Genomic DNA, 19,168 nt, shown 5'->3' on the forward strand with positions numbered 1-19,168 from the left:
GTTGGTATAAGCTTACCTGCATTCCTATTTTTTTTTATTCATTATTAAACCTACTCCTGCATTACCCCAATTTGATTTTGTATTTATAACCCTGTATGCACCTGACCAAAAGTCTTGTTCCTCCTGCCACCGAACTTCACTAATTCCCACTATATCTAACTTCAACCTATCCATTTCCCTTTTTAAATTTTCTAACCTACCTGCCCGATTAAGGGATCTGACATTCCACGCTCCGATCCGTAGAACGCCAGTTTTCTTTCTCCTGATAACGACGTCCTCTAGAGTAGTCCCCGACCTGAGATCGGAATGGTGGACTATTTTACCTACGGAATATTTTACCAAAGAGGACGCTATCATCATTTAACCATACAGTAAAGCTGCATGCCCTCGGGATAAATTACGACTGTAGCTTCCCCTTGCTTTCAGCCGTTCGGAGTACCAGCACAGCAAGGCCGTTTTGGTTAGTGTTGCAAGGCCACATCAGTCAATCATCCAGACTGTTGCCCCTGCAACTACTGAAAAGGCTGCTGCCCCTCTTCAGGCCACCTTTAGCCACCTTTAGCAGATCTTTTAATCGCTGTGATCGAATCTAGACCGCCGACGAGGAGAAAAAGCTCCCGAAGTCCAGGTCAGAAGCTTATTCCGAAAACCCTTCACCTAACGCCTCTAACTTCCACGCGAAATATTAATAATTGTATGCATACGCATAAGAAGAGGAATTTTTTTAAATGCATGAAAACATGAGAAAATGATATGTAATGTGTTTAGCCTGCTCTCAAACGCCTTACAAAGCTACGTATAATTATTTCTGAAAATATAGATATTCTATAATGTTGGCCATTAAAAATGTAAGAATAAGAACGATAGCAGTTGACGAAAATTCACTTATTGTCTATACGCAGCACAGAAGAAACAAGACATGATTTAGTTCTAGGTTATATGGAGTTATGCACTGTGCCAAATTTAGTACACAGAAATGCCAGCCCTGACAGTAAAAGCGGTTTTAATGCGGATGGTCGTCAAGTCCTTGGATTAAACATACAGGTATGTCATTCTATGGTGGTTGGACTCATTGTCATGTCTGATGGCAAGTAATGGGTTGCCACCCCTCGCTAACCCATGACGGGATGTTTTCAGTGGCTGATAGATTGTGAGAATATGTTCGCCAAACTGTCAGTCGAACACGCTCTGTTCGAGGTAAGTCAAGACGAACTTCTGTTGTTCTCCAGAATGTTAGACTCAACACAGGGTTCACTCTCCAGCCACGTCAGAAACGAAACGCCTAGTATACAAATTACGATGTGCCGAAATCACGTCATGGTGTGAAATAAGTAAATGTGCCTTAATATAGCCAAGACAGAAAATGAAATCCACTCTTAACACACTCGTGGCTGCGGCACTCGATATGAAAAATAAAAAGAAAAAAATAACTTTACCGTTGAGCTCGTGTTGTCTAGCCAACGGCACCCCATACTAGAGCTCTAGGTGCTGCACCAGTATGACAATGATGAGTGGAATATGGGAATGTTCAGTCTCCATGGAGCCCGCAAACATCGATATTTCTGTCGCGATGCCATACGCATTACTGAGACTCATCCGGAAACATGTCGTGATACCACTGCTATATCTCGTGTTGTAAAACGCACCATGGTCTGCTGCTGTGTTGAGGGAAGCCGCAACATTGGTCGCCATAATGACAAGGGTGTCGTCAGTCTGTGCGTGTGGATGCTTCTTGCTGCAAACAAACCCAGTTCCTGGTTCAAGGTGCGTGACGTGGCTCTACGAACCTGCACGGTCGAGCGAACACTGTATCTGTCCTATCATGCACGAGTCGCACGGGGCTAATAAAATCCTGCTTGACATTGAGTATGGCCCAACTGAACTCATCGATGCCTTATTAGCATGACAGCTGTGAATTCCAGATCAACACCAGCAAAGCAATCGCCGTACGATAAACGGCAGTCTCGACAGACCAGGAACCTGTCGTCACTTTCTGACACTTGCAGAAAGGCATTTCGCAAAACGCGATTTTTTCACAAATAGACAAAATTGCAATGCGATCTAAGGGTTGGGTTGGGTTGTTTGGGGGAAGAGACCAAACAGCAAGGTCGTCGGTCTCATCGGATTAGGGAAGAACGGCGAAGGAAATCATCCGTGCCCTTTCAATGGAACAATCCCGGCATTTGCCTGGAGCGATTTAGGGAAATCACGGAAAACCTAAATTAGGTTGGCCGGACGTGGAATTGAACCGTCGTCCTGCCGCACGCGAGTCCAGTGTGCTAACCACTGCGCCACCCCGCTTGTGCGAACTAAGAATCGGATACCTATTGTGTAATATTTCCTTACAAAGTAGAATAGCATTAGTCACATTTTGTAGTGTTGTGCTTAAATACTAATCATTCGTGTATCCAAACATATAGTATACATGTTTTATATTAGTTTCACGCAACGTCCATTGTGTTACAATTTTCATCATCAGCAGTATACTTGATTAAAACTGAATTCTGATACTGACGCTTAGAAGTATTATCATACTTCAAAATGATGTATTTAGCATAGCCGGGTAAAAGGTAGGATGCCTTCCCTGGTATTGCAATAATGGAAGAGTGATGAGCAACGACCTGTCCCGAGGCATTGAACCATTTGCTTACAGTGCAGCAAAACGACCTCAAATGGACATAGATCTGTTATTGTGATGACCACACACTATGAAGTAAGAAGACTTATTCAGACTCCAATAACACTCATTCAAGAAGCAGACAAAGTGGAAGGAGCTAACCAGTGCCTCTGAAGAATGCAGTTTGGCAACTTTAGAACTACGTTTATTCAGGAATTGACTAAAATAGCAGCAGAAACAAGTGATGTCATCAACAGTTAGTCGTTGTCTGCCGCGACGACTCGCTGCCTTTTTCGTTATTGGGATGCTGCTGTTGGAGGGATACTGACCAGCTCACTCTCATAAATACTTTCCCAAACCAGAAACTCATTCTCAGATGTTCTCAAACGAACTCACTTGTCAAAGCGGAGCTAGGAGGCGGAGACTGTGACAGCCTACTGACATCTAGCAGTCGGCAAGCTTCTTGTGCTGACTCTGATGCGGCGTACTTACGAGAATAACACCTCTGTGCCGCAACCTGATTGCCCAGAAATTTTGATCAGTGAAAGTGTAGTCGAAATAAGCGAACACATCTTGGTTTATCTGTAGGTACTCGATCATTCATAAGAAAGCGACGGTCAATGTTTTCAAGGGACTTTATGTGCCTTTTGCCGAATGGTACACTACTGGCCATTAAAATTGCTATACCAAGAAGAAATGCAGATGATAAACGGGTATTCATTGGACAAATATATTATACTAGAACTGACATGTGATTACATTTTCACGCGGTTTGGGTGCATAGATCCTGATAAATCAGTACCCAGTACAACCACCTTTGGCCGTAATAACGGCCTTGATACGCATGAGCATTGAGTCAAACAGAGCTTGGATTGCGTGTACAGGTACAGCTACCCATGCAGCTACAACACGACACCACAGTTCATCAAGAGTAGTGACTGGCGTATTGTGACGAGCCAGTTGCTCAAATGGCTCTGAGCACTATGGGACTCAACTGCTGTGGTCATCAGTCCCCTAGAACTTAGAACTAATTAAACCTAACTAACCTAAGGACATCACACACATCCATGCCCGAGGCAGGATTCGAACCTGCGACCGTAGCAGCAGCGCGGCTCCGGACTGGAGCGCCTAGAACCGCACGACCACCGCGGCCGGCTAGCCAGTTGCTCGTTCGCCATTAACCAGACGTTTTCAATTGGTGAGAGATCTGCAGAATGTGCTGGCCAGGGCAGCAGTAGAACATTTTCTGTATCTGGAAAGGTCCGTAAGGGGCCTGCAACATACGGTCGTGCATTATCCTGCTGAAATGTAGGGTTTCGCAGGGATCGAATGAAGGGTAGAGCCACGGGTCGTAGAAAATGACGTTTTGTCATTCGTGCACCCAGGTTCGTCGTTGAGTACACCATCGCAGGCGCTCCTGTCGACGATGCAGCGTCAAGCGTAACCGCAACCATGGTCTCCGAGCTGATAGTCCATGCTGCTGCAAACGTCGTCGAACTGTTCGTGCAGATGATTGTTGTCTTGCCAACGTCCCCATATGTTGACTCAGGGATCGAGACGTGGCTGCACGATCCGTTACAGCCATGCGGATAAGATGCCTGTCATCTCCACTGCTAGTGATACGAGGCCGTTGGGATCTATTACGGCGTTCCGTATTACCCTCCTTAACCCACCGAATCTATATTCTGCTAACAGTCATTGGATCTCTACCAACGCCAGCAGCATTATCTCGATACGATAAACCAGAATCGCGACAGGCTACAATCCGACCTTTATCAAAGTCGGAAACGTGATGATACGCATTTCTCCTCCTTACACAAGGCATCACAACAACGTTTCACCAGGCAACGCCGGTCAATTGCTGTTTGTATATGAGATATCGGTTGGAAACTTTCCTCATGTCAACACGTTGTAGGTGTCGCCACTGGCGCCAGCCTTGTGTGAATGCTCTGAAAACCTAATCATTTGCAAATCACAGCATCTTCTTCCTGTTGGTTAAATTTTGCGTCTGTAGCATGTCATACTCGTGGTGTAGCAATTTCAGTGGCCAGTAGTGTAGATTGAGACCAAGTGGTGGCTTGTGTTGCTGTTTCTTATTTTTACACCCCGTGTTCGAAAACCCAGTTTTTTTCTTTTCTTAACATATAACTACCTATATCCATGGAAGGTTACTACGCGAATGTTTCTTATGAACCTAGAGAGTAGAAGGACATTATATTTATTCGTAATGTTTATAACTGGTTTTCAAAATAAATGACGTACATTCGTTATATAACATGTGTGTTTATGGTACTTTCAGGGGTTACAATGTTCTTAAATTCTCATATTGTTATATTTCATTTTAATATGAATTGTTTTATTAATTCTAATGTTTTATTTTTATGTAATTATTGAGGAAGGTCTAGACCATTTCCTTGGATGATACCGATCATAGAAACATTCGAAACATACAAATTCCGAATAAAACGAGCTTTGCACGAAGGCAGGTTTCCCACTGCGACATTTCTTTGTATGAATCTCACTCGAGGAGGAAACTTCGTTAACACTGCGAATATTTCACGCGTTGTCAATAATTTCGCGGCAAACCACGAATAGTGGATCACTTTTCCAATAACTGGCGCTTGCAGTTCGTTGTGAATCAAAATACACTACAGGAATGTCACCATAAGCAATGTAAAATAATTTTCTCATTCATTTATTTATTTTTTAATTCATTCACCTGTCGTACAATTAGAAGATGTATAAGGACAACGTTATTTCAATATACAATGGAAAACATTCGTGTAGTAATGGTCTATGACATGGGTAGACAAATGAAAAAGAAGTAAAATAAATAAACGAGTGTTACACACGTGGCATAAAATTATCGCGGGGCAGCGCTAGCCTTGTGTCACCACGTCGCTTGGCACATTTACTCGCTAAGAGGCGACTACATTTTCTCAAAAACGATCGAGTATCTACGAATAAGGCGAGATATATTCGCCTATTTTGACCCCTATTACACGGAGAGAAATTTCTGGGTAATCGTTTTCCGGCACTTGCATTGCAGTGTTCCCCCCCTCCCTCCCTCCCCACCCCCCCCACCCCCCTCCGTAGTGCCTTTTGTCGAGGGGGCCTCCTGCTGGCTGGCCTACAGTAGGAGCCTGAAGACGTGCAGCCGTTCTTCTGCCTCCCTGCACCCAGCCTCTGCTCCTCTGGGCAGACACCGGTGCTGGCGGCTAGAGCGACCTAGTGCGTCCCAGTGAGCACTGTGGCGATATACGTGGTCGCCGCCAAGCAGTGCAGCAGACGTGCCGTTGGGGGAACGCCCTGCCGCCTCAGTAGTCATGCGCCGCCCCTGACGTCAATCACCGCTGCAACACTGGCCACGCGCTAACGACAGCACACCCAGGTCGGCACGTGCTCCGCATGACCTGCAAGCGCGGTTGTCTGTAGCGACGCCCCAATTACTACTGTTACACTCCCAGTAATAAATTTTTATGTTGACGGTATCGTCATAGCCTCTGAGGGCTGAGATACCCGTCAGAGTTTTTCGCTCCCACACAGTTTCGTACTCTCACAAAATACTCGTGAAATTGTTTACACTAGGAGAGAATTTTCGCTGATAGATAGTGTCTGACAGATATTTATCAGTAATTTCTGTAAGTGTCTGGGTGTCTGGCGAGAGCAGTTGTCGAAAGCGTTTGCGCACGGCTGGGGAAAAGTGTCTGTGAGAGCTGTGAGATCACGTCCCACGAGATTTTTCTGTCATAGTTCTGTGCGTGATGGAAGAAGTGGCGATGGAAGACCATCGTCCTGAAGGGGCACTTCCAATAACTTCAGTCGTAAACAAAAATAGAAACGACGGTGTTCGTGTTAGATAAGAGAGTAGGTGAGATAGCGGAATGATTTTTCATCATGAAACAAATTCATTGTAGAGCTCGTAATGGAAAATCGAGACAATATCAAAATATTACGAGTATGACAGCGATATAGATGGATAAAATTTTCTTTATAATTACACGCAAAACTGCCAGTCCAGATATTACTATGCATAATTCAGTTAGTGTTACAGACAAACTGCTTGTGTCAATAATATTTCCAGCGTCAGTTACGTTTATTCTCTTTTACATTCAGTAAAATAATAACTGCGATGCAATAACATTACATCAATTTCATCTCGATACCCACAAACGTTCAAAAGCCAATTACAGCCTCTATCTGATAAATGAAGCATTTACGGAGGTAAATTTATTTGAACGTTTTCACTTGTATTAACTTAAGGAACAGCTCGTAAATTACTGAAGTTCTGTTCTTCAACACCTAATGTCATAACTTGAATCAACAAACACCACGTCACATGAAATTATAGGTACAGTTATAAACTTCAAGTTAAATGGCTGTATTCCGCATTTCAATACGATTATTTGGAAGTATAACTTCACTTGTTTCTCTGTGTTAATTAATGTGTGCTTCAAAAATACTTCGTCTGATGCCTTGAATTGTGAATATTTTGGTGAATTTTTCTGTCCAGGTGTTGAAATCTGACACCATTTCAGCCAATAAACTTTGTTTCCTCTTTCAGTTCCTGTAGTCCTGTAACTCTGCATTTCATAATGCTGGCCTTTCCTCCTACAATCTAATGAAATGCACAGCTTCGTCTTCAGTCCACTTCTGGCAGCTTTCTTCACTGCTTTTTAGGCCGACATATAGCTGACATTCACTCATTTCAGATCCTACGTTTACTAACCATTTTTCCCTTCTTTTGATCCATACTACCACCTGTCAAAATGGGGAAATCAAAGAGCTTGCAGTAGATGAGATTTCTTTCAAAGTATGTAAGTTGAAGGAGCGCTCATAGTTCTTTAGGCGTCGGTTTTAGATCCCATGCTTTGTATAGTTTTTTGCTTCGAATGACAGTCCCAGTCATATCACTGAATAGTGAGTATTCGTGTTGGTACACTCTGTATACGACAGTGTATCAGTGATACAAGCCATAGCGTTCGAGACAAATTTTTATTCTTCTTGTCGTTGTAGTTTTATTCATTTTTTTAATGCCTGGGCATATTTAGCTACACAGCTTTGAATACGAGTAAGTATATACAGATACTAATACCACTGAAATATGTTCTAAAACGGATCAGCACCATATGAAAACAACAAATATTTTCTCAAGCAGCAACTGTAACACTACACAAAATGAGTCTGATATATTATTCTACAAAGATCATCGATATTCTAGCTGTTCGAATAAAGTACGACATGATGAGTTACTATAACGATCGTGAAATAACAGAAGCATAAGCGAAATCCTTATTAGAATAACTACTGGCATAAAGACGTAATTATGATCCCTGCTGAGACATAGAGACTAGTTAATTACGTGCTGGGAGTAGCATTAATGAGCAAAAATTATACAGGCAGTCAAAAATCAGATTATGAAAATCAGATTCTGGAAGATGTACGGAGTAGCAAGATTAGCACGAACAGAATGAATAGTGTCTTGAAAATAAGATGAAATGTGACAAAGGCCAAAACAGGGCAATGGAGTGCACTCGATGTAGATAACTCTGCGGGCATTACTAGCTGAGTATAACTATTTGGACTGCAAAAGGTGATGGAGGCAAAGAGAAGACGATATGAACTTCAGATTGGCATTATCCAAAAAGCTTTTCTTGAAGAGATAACTATTTTAACATCTAACACAGTTTTCAAGGTTACGAAACCTTTTCTGAAAGTACTAGTTCAGACCGTAAACTTGAAGATAAACCGATAGAGAGAAAAGTAAGAAGAAATATATCTTTCATAAATGTGGTACTACAGAAGAATACGTTCAGTTAAAAAGGTTCACTGGATAAAAGATTCACTGGATAACAAATGAAAAAGTACTGAATCGAATCGGGGAGAAAATAGATTAACAGCGCAAGTTGACAAAAAGCAGAGATAGGCTGGTAGGACGTGTCTTGAAGGATCAAGCAATAATTAATTCTGTTATGAAGGGAACTGTGTGTGCCGGGAGAGCTGATGGTTAAGACAGGATTACTGTAAAGAGGGTCAAGTGGATGTCGTGGGCAGTAGAGAGAGATGAAAAGATTTTGTGCGGGATTGACTAGAGAACACAAATGTATGAATCCCGTCTTCTAAGTGAAAACCACAACAGCAAAACAGCAAAGCAAAGCCGAGCTCTGGTCCAGACGACCTCATTGGGGCCGACCGACCACTGTGTCACCCTCTTCCAATGGCGTCATTTGGATGCGGTTTGAAGGTACGTATGAAACGATCAGAGCACGAGGAATCAAGTCCAGTTTTGGTCATTTTGGAAGAGAAGTATTAGACAAAGGGAGCGGAACTATGGGAAGCAGTAAATTCGTACTACGAGGAATGGTGTGACAGCTCCTCTTCACTTAATAACACAATCTTATATCCAGACTCCTTTACCGGCCAAAACAGGAATGGTTAAATATCATTGTCTCTTATGAGGATATGTCAACATCCGAGCGTGAAATCTCAACAACTGATCACAAGTTCTTGGTATCAGCACATTCTGAATATCCTAATGATAGTGATTTTGGTTTATTCGAGAAAGCTGGTAGCAAATTTTCGCAAATTTAGACACCAAATGGTTGAATGGATTTCCTTAGACAAGCAGAGAAATAACCCCTAGACTTGATATCAAATTCCCAGACTCATTATCGTCCAGAAACTTGGAGAACAAATGGTTTTGGCTTCAGCTAACTAACTTTGAGAACGTTATGTTCTGAAACGAAATGTCCTGAACCCTGAAGTACATTTTGACGGACTGATTTAAGAAAGAAGCCCGGCTATCCCATACTTCTGTAACGTTCAGCAGGCCCTTTCTTATACCAAACGCGGACCAGTAACAAAATGGTTCAAATGGGTCTGAGCACTATGGGACTTAGCATCAGAGGTCATCAGTCCCCTAGAACTTATAACTACTTAAACCTAACGAACCTAAGGACACCACACACATCCATGCCCGAGGCAGGATTAGAACCTGCGACCGTAGCGGTCGCGCGGTTCCAGACTGTAGCGCCTAGCCGGCGACCAGTAACAAAAGCGAAGAAAAAGTACGTGGAGAATTTACTGCTATACATTCCACGAGTGTTTCACTTTTGTCTTTATAATTATGTACTATTTTGTCACTGCGACAGAACTTCGTCAGCTTTGCAAGAGGAATCAGAAGCAGGTGCATACGTTTTTCTTTCAGTCTCCACTACAAGACTTCACGTTTGGATATATTTGTCATAAGGAGTCACAGAAAATAAAATTACAATTATACGGGATGTATCAAAAAGAAACCATCCAGTTTGGCACGTCATTATTTCTGAAACGAATAAAAATATACAATAAATTTTGTTTTTTAATGAATGGGAAACTCAAAAAACTTTTTCTCACGCCTTTACATAGGTGTTCAACAGGCCGCCCTTGAGATGCATGGCATATGCAAACGCTGTATTCCAATTGTTCCCACACTGCAGCGAGCGTTTCTTGACTTACAGTTTCCACAGCTGCTGTTATGCGATGTTTCAGTTCATTCATTGTTGTTGGTAATGAAGGCACATAAACAGTATTTTATAAATCCCCACAACAAAAAACTACATACAGTCTGGTCCGATGACCTTGGAGGCCATTAATGTAAGGCTGAATCACTTTTTTCAGTGCGACCGATCCATCATTCAGTAATCCTTCGATTTAAAAATTTCCACACTTCCAGATGCCAGGGTGGCGGTGCCCCATGCTGTTGGTAGATGATATCATTCGAATCAGTCTCCAACTGTGGGAAAGTTCTCAATCACATCAAAATATGTGCTTTCTGTAACAGTGAAAGTCGGCAAGAAAAACAGACCATACACTTTACCTCAAGTAACACAACAGTTACGACTTTTTAATCGAATCATATTTATTTATCTGCAGAGTAAAACTCGAGAGTTTGCACTTTCAAACAGTACGTTGTTCACGCACATACCTCAAATAACATAATAGTTACGATTTTTTAAAAATCTAATGATTCTTTTTGATATACCCTGTATATTCAAGAATTGTTTTCATTACTCTTTGGGTAATAATACCGGAAAACTAGAATAAAGAGGAAGATACAAGTACATTACATTCAGTGTAAAGAAGAATAAAGCCCAAGATGTTGCTTTAGTATTCAAGGTAGCGTGTAAAAGCAATTAAATTTGCGCGTATTCAGTATGAGAACACATTATATAAAGTATCTACTATCATTCAACTATTTCAAAACTGTGTAAACTGATTCCTGATGAAAGACGTACGATTATTTGTGTACATATTTCGTTACACTTTATCCTTTCAATAAGGTGCGGTCTTTTATCGTTTTTATATGTCATCTTTACCGTATTCTACTTGGACTAGTGCCTATAGGGAGCTTCTGTGCAGCATGTGTTTTATTTAATCCTAACTTTCCTTTTATGATCAGCAGCCTCAATTTCATGAATACCTTGCATAAAATTCCTTTTGTTACTTATTCTTATCTTCTTTTTACTTATTTATGATTTTTTGAAAGAATAAACCGCCGTATGACTGTATATTTCGGTGTATTTCGGCATTCACGGAATTATCGAGTACAATGATTTTAGACCATTAAAATTTTTTGCTGTGCACTACGCAGAATGACAAAACACGATTCAACACATTTGTTTAACATGATGTTGTTGTTATCGTTGTTGTTGTTGTGGTCTTCAGTCCTGAGACTTGTTTGATGCAGCTCTCCATGCTACTCTATCCTGTGCAAGCTTCTTCATCTCCCAATATCTACTGCAACCTACATCCTTCTGAATCCGTTGAGTGTATTCATGTCTTGGCCTCCCTCTACGATTTTTACCCTCCACGCTGCCCTCTAGTACTGAATTGGTGATCCCTTGATGTCTCAGAACATTTCCTACCAACCGATCCCTTCTTCTAGTCAAGTTGTGCCACAAACTTCTCTTCTCCCCAATCCTATTCAATACATCCTCATCAGTTATGTGATCTACCCATCTAATCTTCAGCATTCTTCTGTAGCACCACATTTCGAAAGCTTCTATTCTCTTCTTGTCCAAACTACTTATCGTCCATGTGTCACTTCCATACATCGCTACACTCCATACAAATACTTTCAGAAACGACTTCCTGACACTTAAATCTATACTTGATGTTAACAAATTTCTCTTCTTCAGAAACGCTTTCCTTGCCATTGCCAGTCTACATTTTATATCCTCTCTACTTCGACCATCATCATTTATTTTGCTCCCCAAATAGCAAAACTCCCTTACTACTTTAAGTGTCTCATTTCCTAATATAATTCCCTCAGCATCACCCGACTTAATTCGACTACATTGACTACATTCCATTATCCTCGTTTTGATTTTTTTGATGTTCATCTTATCCTCCTTTCAAGACACTGTCCATTCCGTTCAACTGCTCTTCCAAGTCCTTTGCTGTCTCTCACAGAATTACAATGTCATCGGCCAACCTCAGAGCTTTTATTTCTTCGCCATGTATTTTAATACCTACTCCGAATTTCTTTTTCATTCACTGCTTGCTCAATATACAGATCGAATAACATCGGAGAGAGGCTACAACCCTGTCTCACTCCCTTCCCAACCACTGCTTCCCTTTCATGTCCCTCGACTCTTATAGCTGCCTTCTTGTTTCTGTACAAATTGTAAATAGCCTTTCGCTCCCTGTATATTACCCCTGCCACCTTCAGAATTTGAAAGAGAGTATTCCAGTCAACACTGTCAAAAGCTTTCTCTAAGTCTACAAATGCTAGAAACGTAGGTTTGCTTTTCCTTAACGTATTTTCTAAGATAAGTCGTAGGGTCAGTATTGCATCACGTGTTCCAATAATTTTACGGAATTCAAACTGATCTTCCCCGAGGTCGTCTTCTACTAGTTTTTCCATTCGTCTGTAAAGAATTCGCGTTAGTATTTTGCAGCCATGGCTTACTAAACTGATAGTTCGGTAATTTTCACATCTGTCAACACCTGCTTTCTTTGGGATTGGAATTATTATATTCTTCTTGAAGTCTGAGGGTATTTCGCCTGTCTCATACATTTTGCTCACCAGATGGTAGAGTTCGGTCAGGACTGGCTCGCAAAAGGCTGTCAGTAGTTCTAATGGAATGTTGTCTTCTCCCGGGGCCTTGTTTCGACTGAGGTCTTTCAGTGCTCTATCAAACTCTTCACGCAGTATCATATCTCCCATTTCATCTTCAGCTGCATCCTCTTCCATTTCCATAATATTGTCCTCAAGTACATAGCCCTTGTATAGACCCTCTATATACTCCTTCTACCTTTCTGCTTTCCCTTCTTTGCTTAGAACTGGGTTTCCATCTGAGCTCTTGATATTCGTACAAGTGGTTCTCTCTTCTCCAAAGGTCTCTTTAATTTTCCTGTAGGCAGTATCTATCTTACCCCTTGCACCAAGTGTTAGCTATAATTAAGTTGTGCTCTGTGCAAAATTCTACTCGGCGGCTCCCTCTTTCATTTCTTCCTCCCAACCCATATTCACCTACTACGTTTCCTTCTCTCCCTTTTCCTACTACGGAATTCCAGTCACCCATGACTATTAAATTTTCGTCTCCCTTGACTATCTGAATAATTTCTTTTATTTCATCACACATTTCTTCAATTTCTTCGTCATATGCAGAGGTAGTTGGCATATAAACTTGTATTACATGATAGAAACGATAAAAAATTAACCTCTTTGAGGAATACAGCATATTATTGTGTCAAAGATCATTGTATTCGATAAGACCGTTAAAGCTGAAATATCGATTGTACACAAGAAATAAGCATTCAAATGGCGGAGCGCAATATTCTTAAAAAAATGCTGTATGATTGGGGCTCAGCACCATCGAAATCCTTTCTGTTAATTTGGCTGTGGGCTAAGGTGAATTTTCTGCTTTCTGTGAGCTTCGAAACGGAGATCTGAAGATTTGAAATGCACAGGACAATAGTTGAGGGGGAGGGGGGAGATGGAGAAATCGAAGAACAAGGAGAGAAATTGCGGCAGATGACCTCAGCCCTCCGTGTTCTTGGCTTCCGTGACTTGGGGGGTGTAGGTGGAACAGTCGAACGCGCCAAATCCGAGGCCGGGTGTTTCCGTTGGTTGCTGCAAATTCGGGGTAGATCTTTCTAGAAAAATTGTCCTTTAAAACTGATGAGCAAGGGATCCATAGGGCTCGCTTTTCGACTCGAGCCGATTGCGCGGTTGTGTTGTGCCCGGAAGCTAGGACCGTGATTGGACGGAACGTGAGACGTGCACCCCCTCGTGTGAATGTAGAGGAGGAACGGTAGACAGTTGAAATCAGGACGAGCTATAGTCTTGACATGTTGCACACCCGGTGGGCCGTTGGGGTCACCCCGTGCAGCTGTACTACGAGACAATGACAATCAGACGGAATGAACTGCTTACTGGCGTACTGCCAGTTAGGTCGCCATCGGGGATTGTTTGCATTCACAATGCCTTCTACCAGAATGTTTCAGAATTGCTGAAATTTTTGCCACGAAATCAAATTCTTTCCACCACCCTGTTTTAGATTGACCAGTATGCTCGTTCTCTTGCTTCAGTAACTGTAGCTCATATCCGTTTTTCTCTCGCTCAATTCTTGTCCTGTTTACCCGAGTGGTCTAAGGCGCTGCAGTCATGGACTGTGCTGCTGGTCCCGGCGGAAGTTCGAGTCCTCCCGTGGGCATGGGTGTGTGTGTTTGTCCTTAGGATAATTTAAGTCTTGTGTAAGCTTAGGGACTGATGACCTTAGCAGTTAGGTCTCATAAGATTTCACACATATTTGAACTCTTTTTTTCCTGTCCTGTGGAAATCGGTTAACGAAATAATAAGTTTATCAGCCCCGCGAGTCTCTGGGTTATCAGTAACAGCTACTTTCTCTTTCGTTCTTGTCCTCAGCAACGCTTATCTCTGCTGCAGCATGTTGGATCACGCACAGATTTATAAAATCTATTCCCTTGTTGCCATAGAGGCAAGCCCGATACGGATCATTTAGTCTGTTACATTATTGTCAAGTCTTCATTTCGTAAGGGACAGCAGCATTTATGAACATTGCTTGTTACACAGTTCAAATTTCGTTCACCCAGAAGTAATTTTTAATAAATCCCATGATTTGAATTCAATCTTTTACTTCGAGCCTACCGAGGTCATTTTTCGATGCATCAGGCAATAGATCTAGAAATATATGAAGTACGGCTAAACATAATGTTTGTCTCCACAAGGCCATTCTGTGCTGGTTGTTTCTGTTGCGTTGTGTTCAAAAATTGTGTTACCCGTTTTCAGGGCAGAAATTTCTACTACTTCATTAAACCACAATGTGGTCGTTGCAGTTATGGCGTACGACACCATCATCAGAGTATGCGTTAAAAGAATAACTGGAATCAATAATGAAGGGATGATGGGGTCACATTTCAGCCTATTTTTAGCGAGGAATTCAGATTAAAGTCACTAGTTTGTCAGATCACTCCATGTTACCGAACACTAAAACCATAGTCAGCACCTGCGATTAATTATAAAGCAAACGTTGTCTATTTTTTCGGATATTCTTTATGTGATAGTGATTTGATTCTCAGTGCACGGTATGCCCCATATGATCACCACATCGCTATTCCGGTTGATGGCTCTCGGTCTTCGACCACAACCGAGGCCATCAACATGAGGTAGCAAATATGAGGTAGCCAAGGAGACGGAAACGTGGGTTCAGCTATGCCAAGACTTGGCAGCTACAACAGGAAAACGGAATTAATTAGCAATAGTACAAAATAAGAAAGAATTTCTTACTTAACTTTGTTGCAGTCCATGATCTGTTGGTTGACAATTATAGAAGACGCGACTAGACTAAGCGTCTGTAAAATGAGATAATTTAGAAGTCACAAGTCTTGCAGTGACCACTTAATCTCTTGTAATCTTGAATGTTGAATCCAGTGAATCTGAAGACTAAGTTGGTTGTCGACATGACAGAACGTAGAATTTTTTATAACTGCCAACTTAGTACTGTTGACTTTACTGTAGTGCTATTACGGAACTTTACAACTGGGCTACAGGGACCTGGTGGCATCAATGACTGACCTGCAGACGATGACTAACATCGGCGCTGGCTGACCACTAAGTGCTGCTACGAACTGTAGACCGGCACAACTGCACTATACTACTGCTACACAAGAAGTGGCCTAGCGGCGCCTCGCGGCGAGCGTAAGTACTGCGACTGGCTGTGTACTCTTTGGCTAGCACAGCCGTTCTTCTGTTCCGTTTGTATAGAGAATCGCATCCGGAACATCGATCTCTCAGGCGGCAGTGTGCTCGTATGACTAACAAACGACATCACATCGGTCGTTGTCGTCAACAGCGAGAATAGTTCGAATCAAACATTCGAAACACTAATTGTTAAAAGAAAAAGTAAGAACTACTAATATTAATTTTTATTTCTCTCCGTATTTTCAGTATTAAATAAACGATATTCATCTGTTTAAGAGGCAAAATTTAAGAATGTATGTAAAGCTAAAATTGAAAACGTTTTACGGTTTTCCCACAGGTGTTTCCTCTGTATGTGGTGGAGATAGCACAGGACGACATCAGAGGGTTACTGGTCTCGCTTGGTCCGCTGATGGCCGGTGTAGGCGCCTTCCTGATGATGATTGTGGCGTCGTACGCACCATTCGACGGCGTGACGGAGTTCATGATGGCCGGCCCCATCGTGTTTGTGGCGTCGTTCTGGTGGATGCCGGAGAGTCCGTACTTCTTGGTTGCCAAACACCGCTCGCAGGAGGCAGCGCAGGCCCTGATGCGGTTGCGTGGGAAAAGCTCAAATAAAGAGGTAATAGGCGAGTTGGAGGCCATCCAGAGGGCCTTAGAAGAGCGCACCAAGAACGAGATCAGCGCCGCGGACGCCTTCCTGGAACTGCGGAGGAACGCCGGCGCGCGGAGGGCCTTCTTGGTAAGTTAACATAGCCGCTTTATGTCAACAACTATCATCTTTAGAGGCGTTAGCTCTCGGGTTGCACGAGTGTCTTCTCCTACTTCTCAGGCAGTCGTAATCATTTTATTTGTCCATGCAATGTTGGTGGTCACGGCCGGTGTTTACTTCAGTTAAAACTTCCGGTCTGAGAGGGGGTGGTCCATACATAAGACTACGAGTATTCTCTGACTTTTCAAATCCGAGTGCGGGAACCATGGAAGTAAAACGGCAATTTCATCACGGACTCGATGGGTTCCGCATTCATAGAGCTGCACACAGGCCACCATTATTCATCGCTTCATGGCGATTGCTAGATTATCGCAGGCTGGCACATTCGTTCTCGAATAAAAATAATCGACTGTCATCCCGTAATAAAAATAATAGATTCTCATTCTGTTCACGCTAAATTGAAGTCCACACTTTATCTAACTTAACACCTTTCTCTTCCCGATTACAACTACGCCGAAGGGAGAGATATGCATATACAGGGTGTTACAAAAAAGGTACGGCCAAACTTTCAGGAAACATTCCTCACACACAAAGAAAGATAATATGTTATGTTGACATGTGACCGGAAACGTTTACTTTCCATGTTATAGCTCATTTTATTACTTCTCTTCGAATCACATTAATCATGGAATGAAAACACACAGAATGTACCCGCGTGACATCAAACACTTTGTTACTGGAAATGTTCAAAATGTCCTGCGTTAGCGAGGATACATGCATCCATCCTCCGTCGCATGGAATCCCTGATGCGCTGATGCAGCCCTGGAGAATGGCGTATTGTATCACAGCCGTCCACAATACGAGCACGAAGAGTCTCTACATTTGGTACCGGGGTTGCGTAGACAAGAGCTTTCAAATGCCCCCATAAATGAAAGTCAAGAGGATTGAGGTCAGGAGAGCGCGGAGGCCGATGGAATTGGTTCGCGTCTGCCAATCCATCGGTCACCGAATGTGTTGTTGAGAAGCGTACGAACACTTCGTTTGAAATGTGCAGGAGCTCCATCGTGCATGAACCACATGTTGTGTCGTACTTGTAAAGGCACATGTTCTAGCAGAACAGGTAGAGTATCCCGTATGAAATCATGATAACGTGCTCCATTGAGCGTAGGTGGAAGAACATGGGGCCAATCAAGACATCACCAACAATGCTTGTCCAAACGTTCACAGAAAATCTGTGTTGATGACGTCTTTGCACAATTGCGTGCGGATTCTCGTCAGCCCACACGTGAAAATTTACAATTTGATCACGCTGGAATGAAGCCTCATCCGTAAAGAGAACATTTGCACTGAAATGAGGATTGACACATTGTTGGATGAACCATTCGCAGAAGTGTACCCGTGGAGGCCAATCAGCTGCTGATAGTGCCTGCACACGCTGTACATGATACGGAAACAACTGGTTCTCCCGTAGCACTCTCCATAGAGTGACGTGGTCAACGTTACCTTGTAAAGCAGCAACTTCCTTGACGCTGACATTAGGGTTATCGTCAACTGCACGAAGAATTGCCTCGTCCATTGCAGGTGTCCTCGTCGTTCTAGGTCTTCCCCAGGCGCGAGTCGTAGGCTGGAATGTTCCGTGCTCCCGAAGACGACGATCAATTGCTTCGAACGTCTTCCTGTCGGGACACCTTCGTTCTGGAAATCTGTCTCGATACAAACGTACCGCGCCACGGCTATTGCCCCGTGCTAATCCATACATCAAATGGGCATCTGCCAACTCCGCATTTGTAAAAATTGCACTGACTGCAAAACCACGTTCGTGATGTGCACTAACCTGTTGATGCTACGTACTGATGTGCTTGATGCTAGTGCTGTAGAGCAATGAGTCGCATGTCAACACAAGCACCGAAGTCAACATTACCTTCCTTCAATTGGGCCAACTGGCGGTGAATCGAGGAAGTACAGTTCATACTGACGAATCTAAAATGAGCTCTAACATGGAAATTAAGCGTTTCCGGACGCATGTCCACATAACATCTTTTCTTTATTTGTGTGAGAGGAATGTTTCCTGAAAGTTTGGCCGTACCTTTTTGTAACACCCTTTATACAGATGGTGACAGTACACTAGATATAAACGGACACTGCTGTGACGTAACTGTCATCGGTACTCAGGCATTCAGTGAAAAGGTTTCCGACGTGATTATGGCCACATAATAGGAATTAACAGACATTGAACGTGGAATTGTAGTTGGAGTTAGACACATGGGACACTCCATTTCGGAAATCCTTATGGAATTCATAATTCCGAGAACCACAGTGTCTAGTGTGTGCTGAGTAGACCAGATTTCAGGCATTACCTCTCACCACTGACAAGGTGGTTGCCGACGACAGATGGTGACAGTACACTAGATATAAACGGACACTGCTGTGACGTAACTGTCATTGGTACTCAGGCATTCAGTGAAAAGGTTTCCGACGTGATTATGGCCACATTATAGGAATTAACAGACACTGAACGTGGAATTGTAGTTGGAGTTAGACACATGGGACACTCCATTTCGGAAATCCTTATGGAATTCATAATTCCGAGAACCACAGTGTCAAGAGTGTGCTGAGAAGACCAGATTTCAGG

General features: G+C 42.6%; 1 protein-coding gene across 1 annotated transcript in view; it reads left to right on the forward strand.

Annotated features, from left to right (window-relative positions):
* LOC124795834 (facilitated trehalose transporter Tret1-like) overlaps window positions 1-19,168 on the forward strand; it is an 89,566-nt gene that overhangs the window by 35,606 nt on the left and 34,792 nt on the right. The window contains exon 3 of the mRNA XM_047259917.1: window positions 16,165-16,566. Within this exon, the coding sequence (XP_047115873.1) occupies window positions 16,165-16,566 (402 nt within the window). The remainder of the gene's footprint in view (window positions 1-16,164; window positions 16,567-19,168) is intronic.

The sequence above is a fragment of the Schistocerca piceifrons genome, chromosome 4, assembly GCF_021461385.2.
Source record: "Schistocerca piceifrons isolate TAMUIC-IGC-003096 chromosome 4, iqSchPice1.1, whole genome shotgun sequence".
Classification (NCBI taxonomy): Eukaryota; Metazoa; Arthropoda; class Insecta; order Orthoptera; family Acrididae; genus Schistocerca; species Schistocerca piceifrons.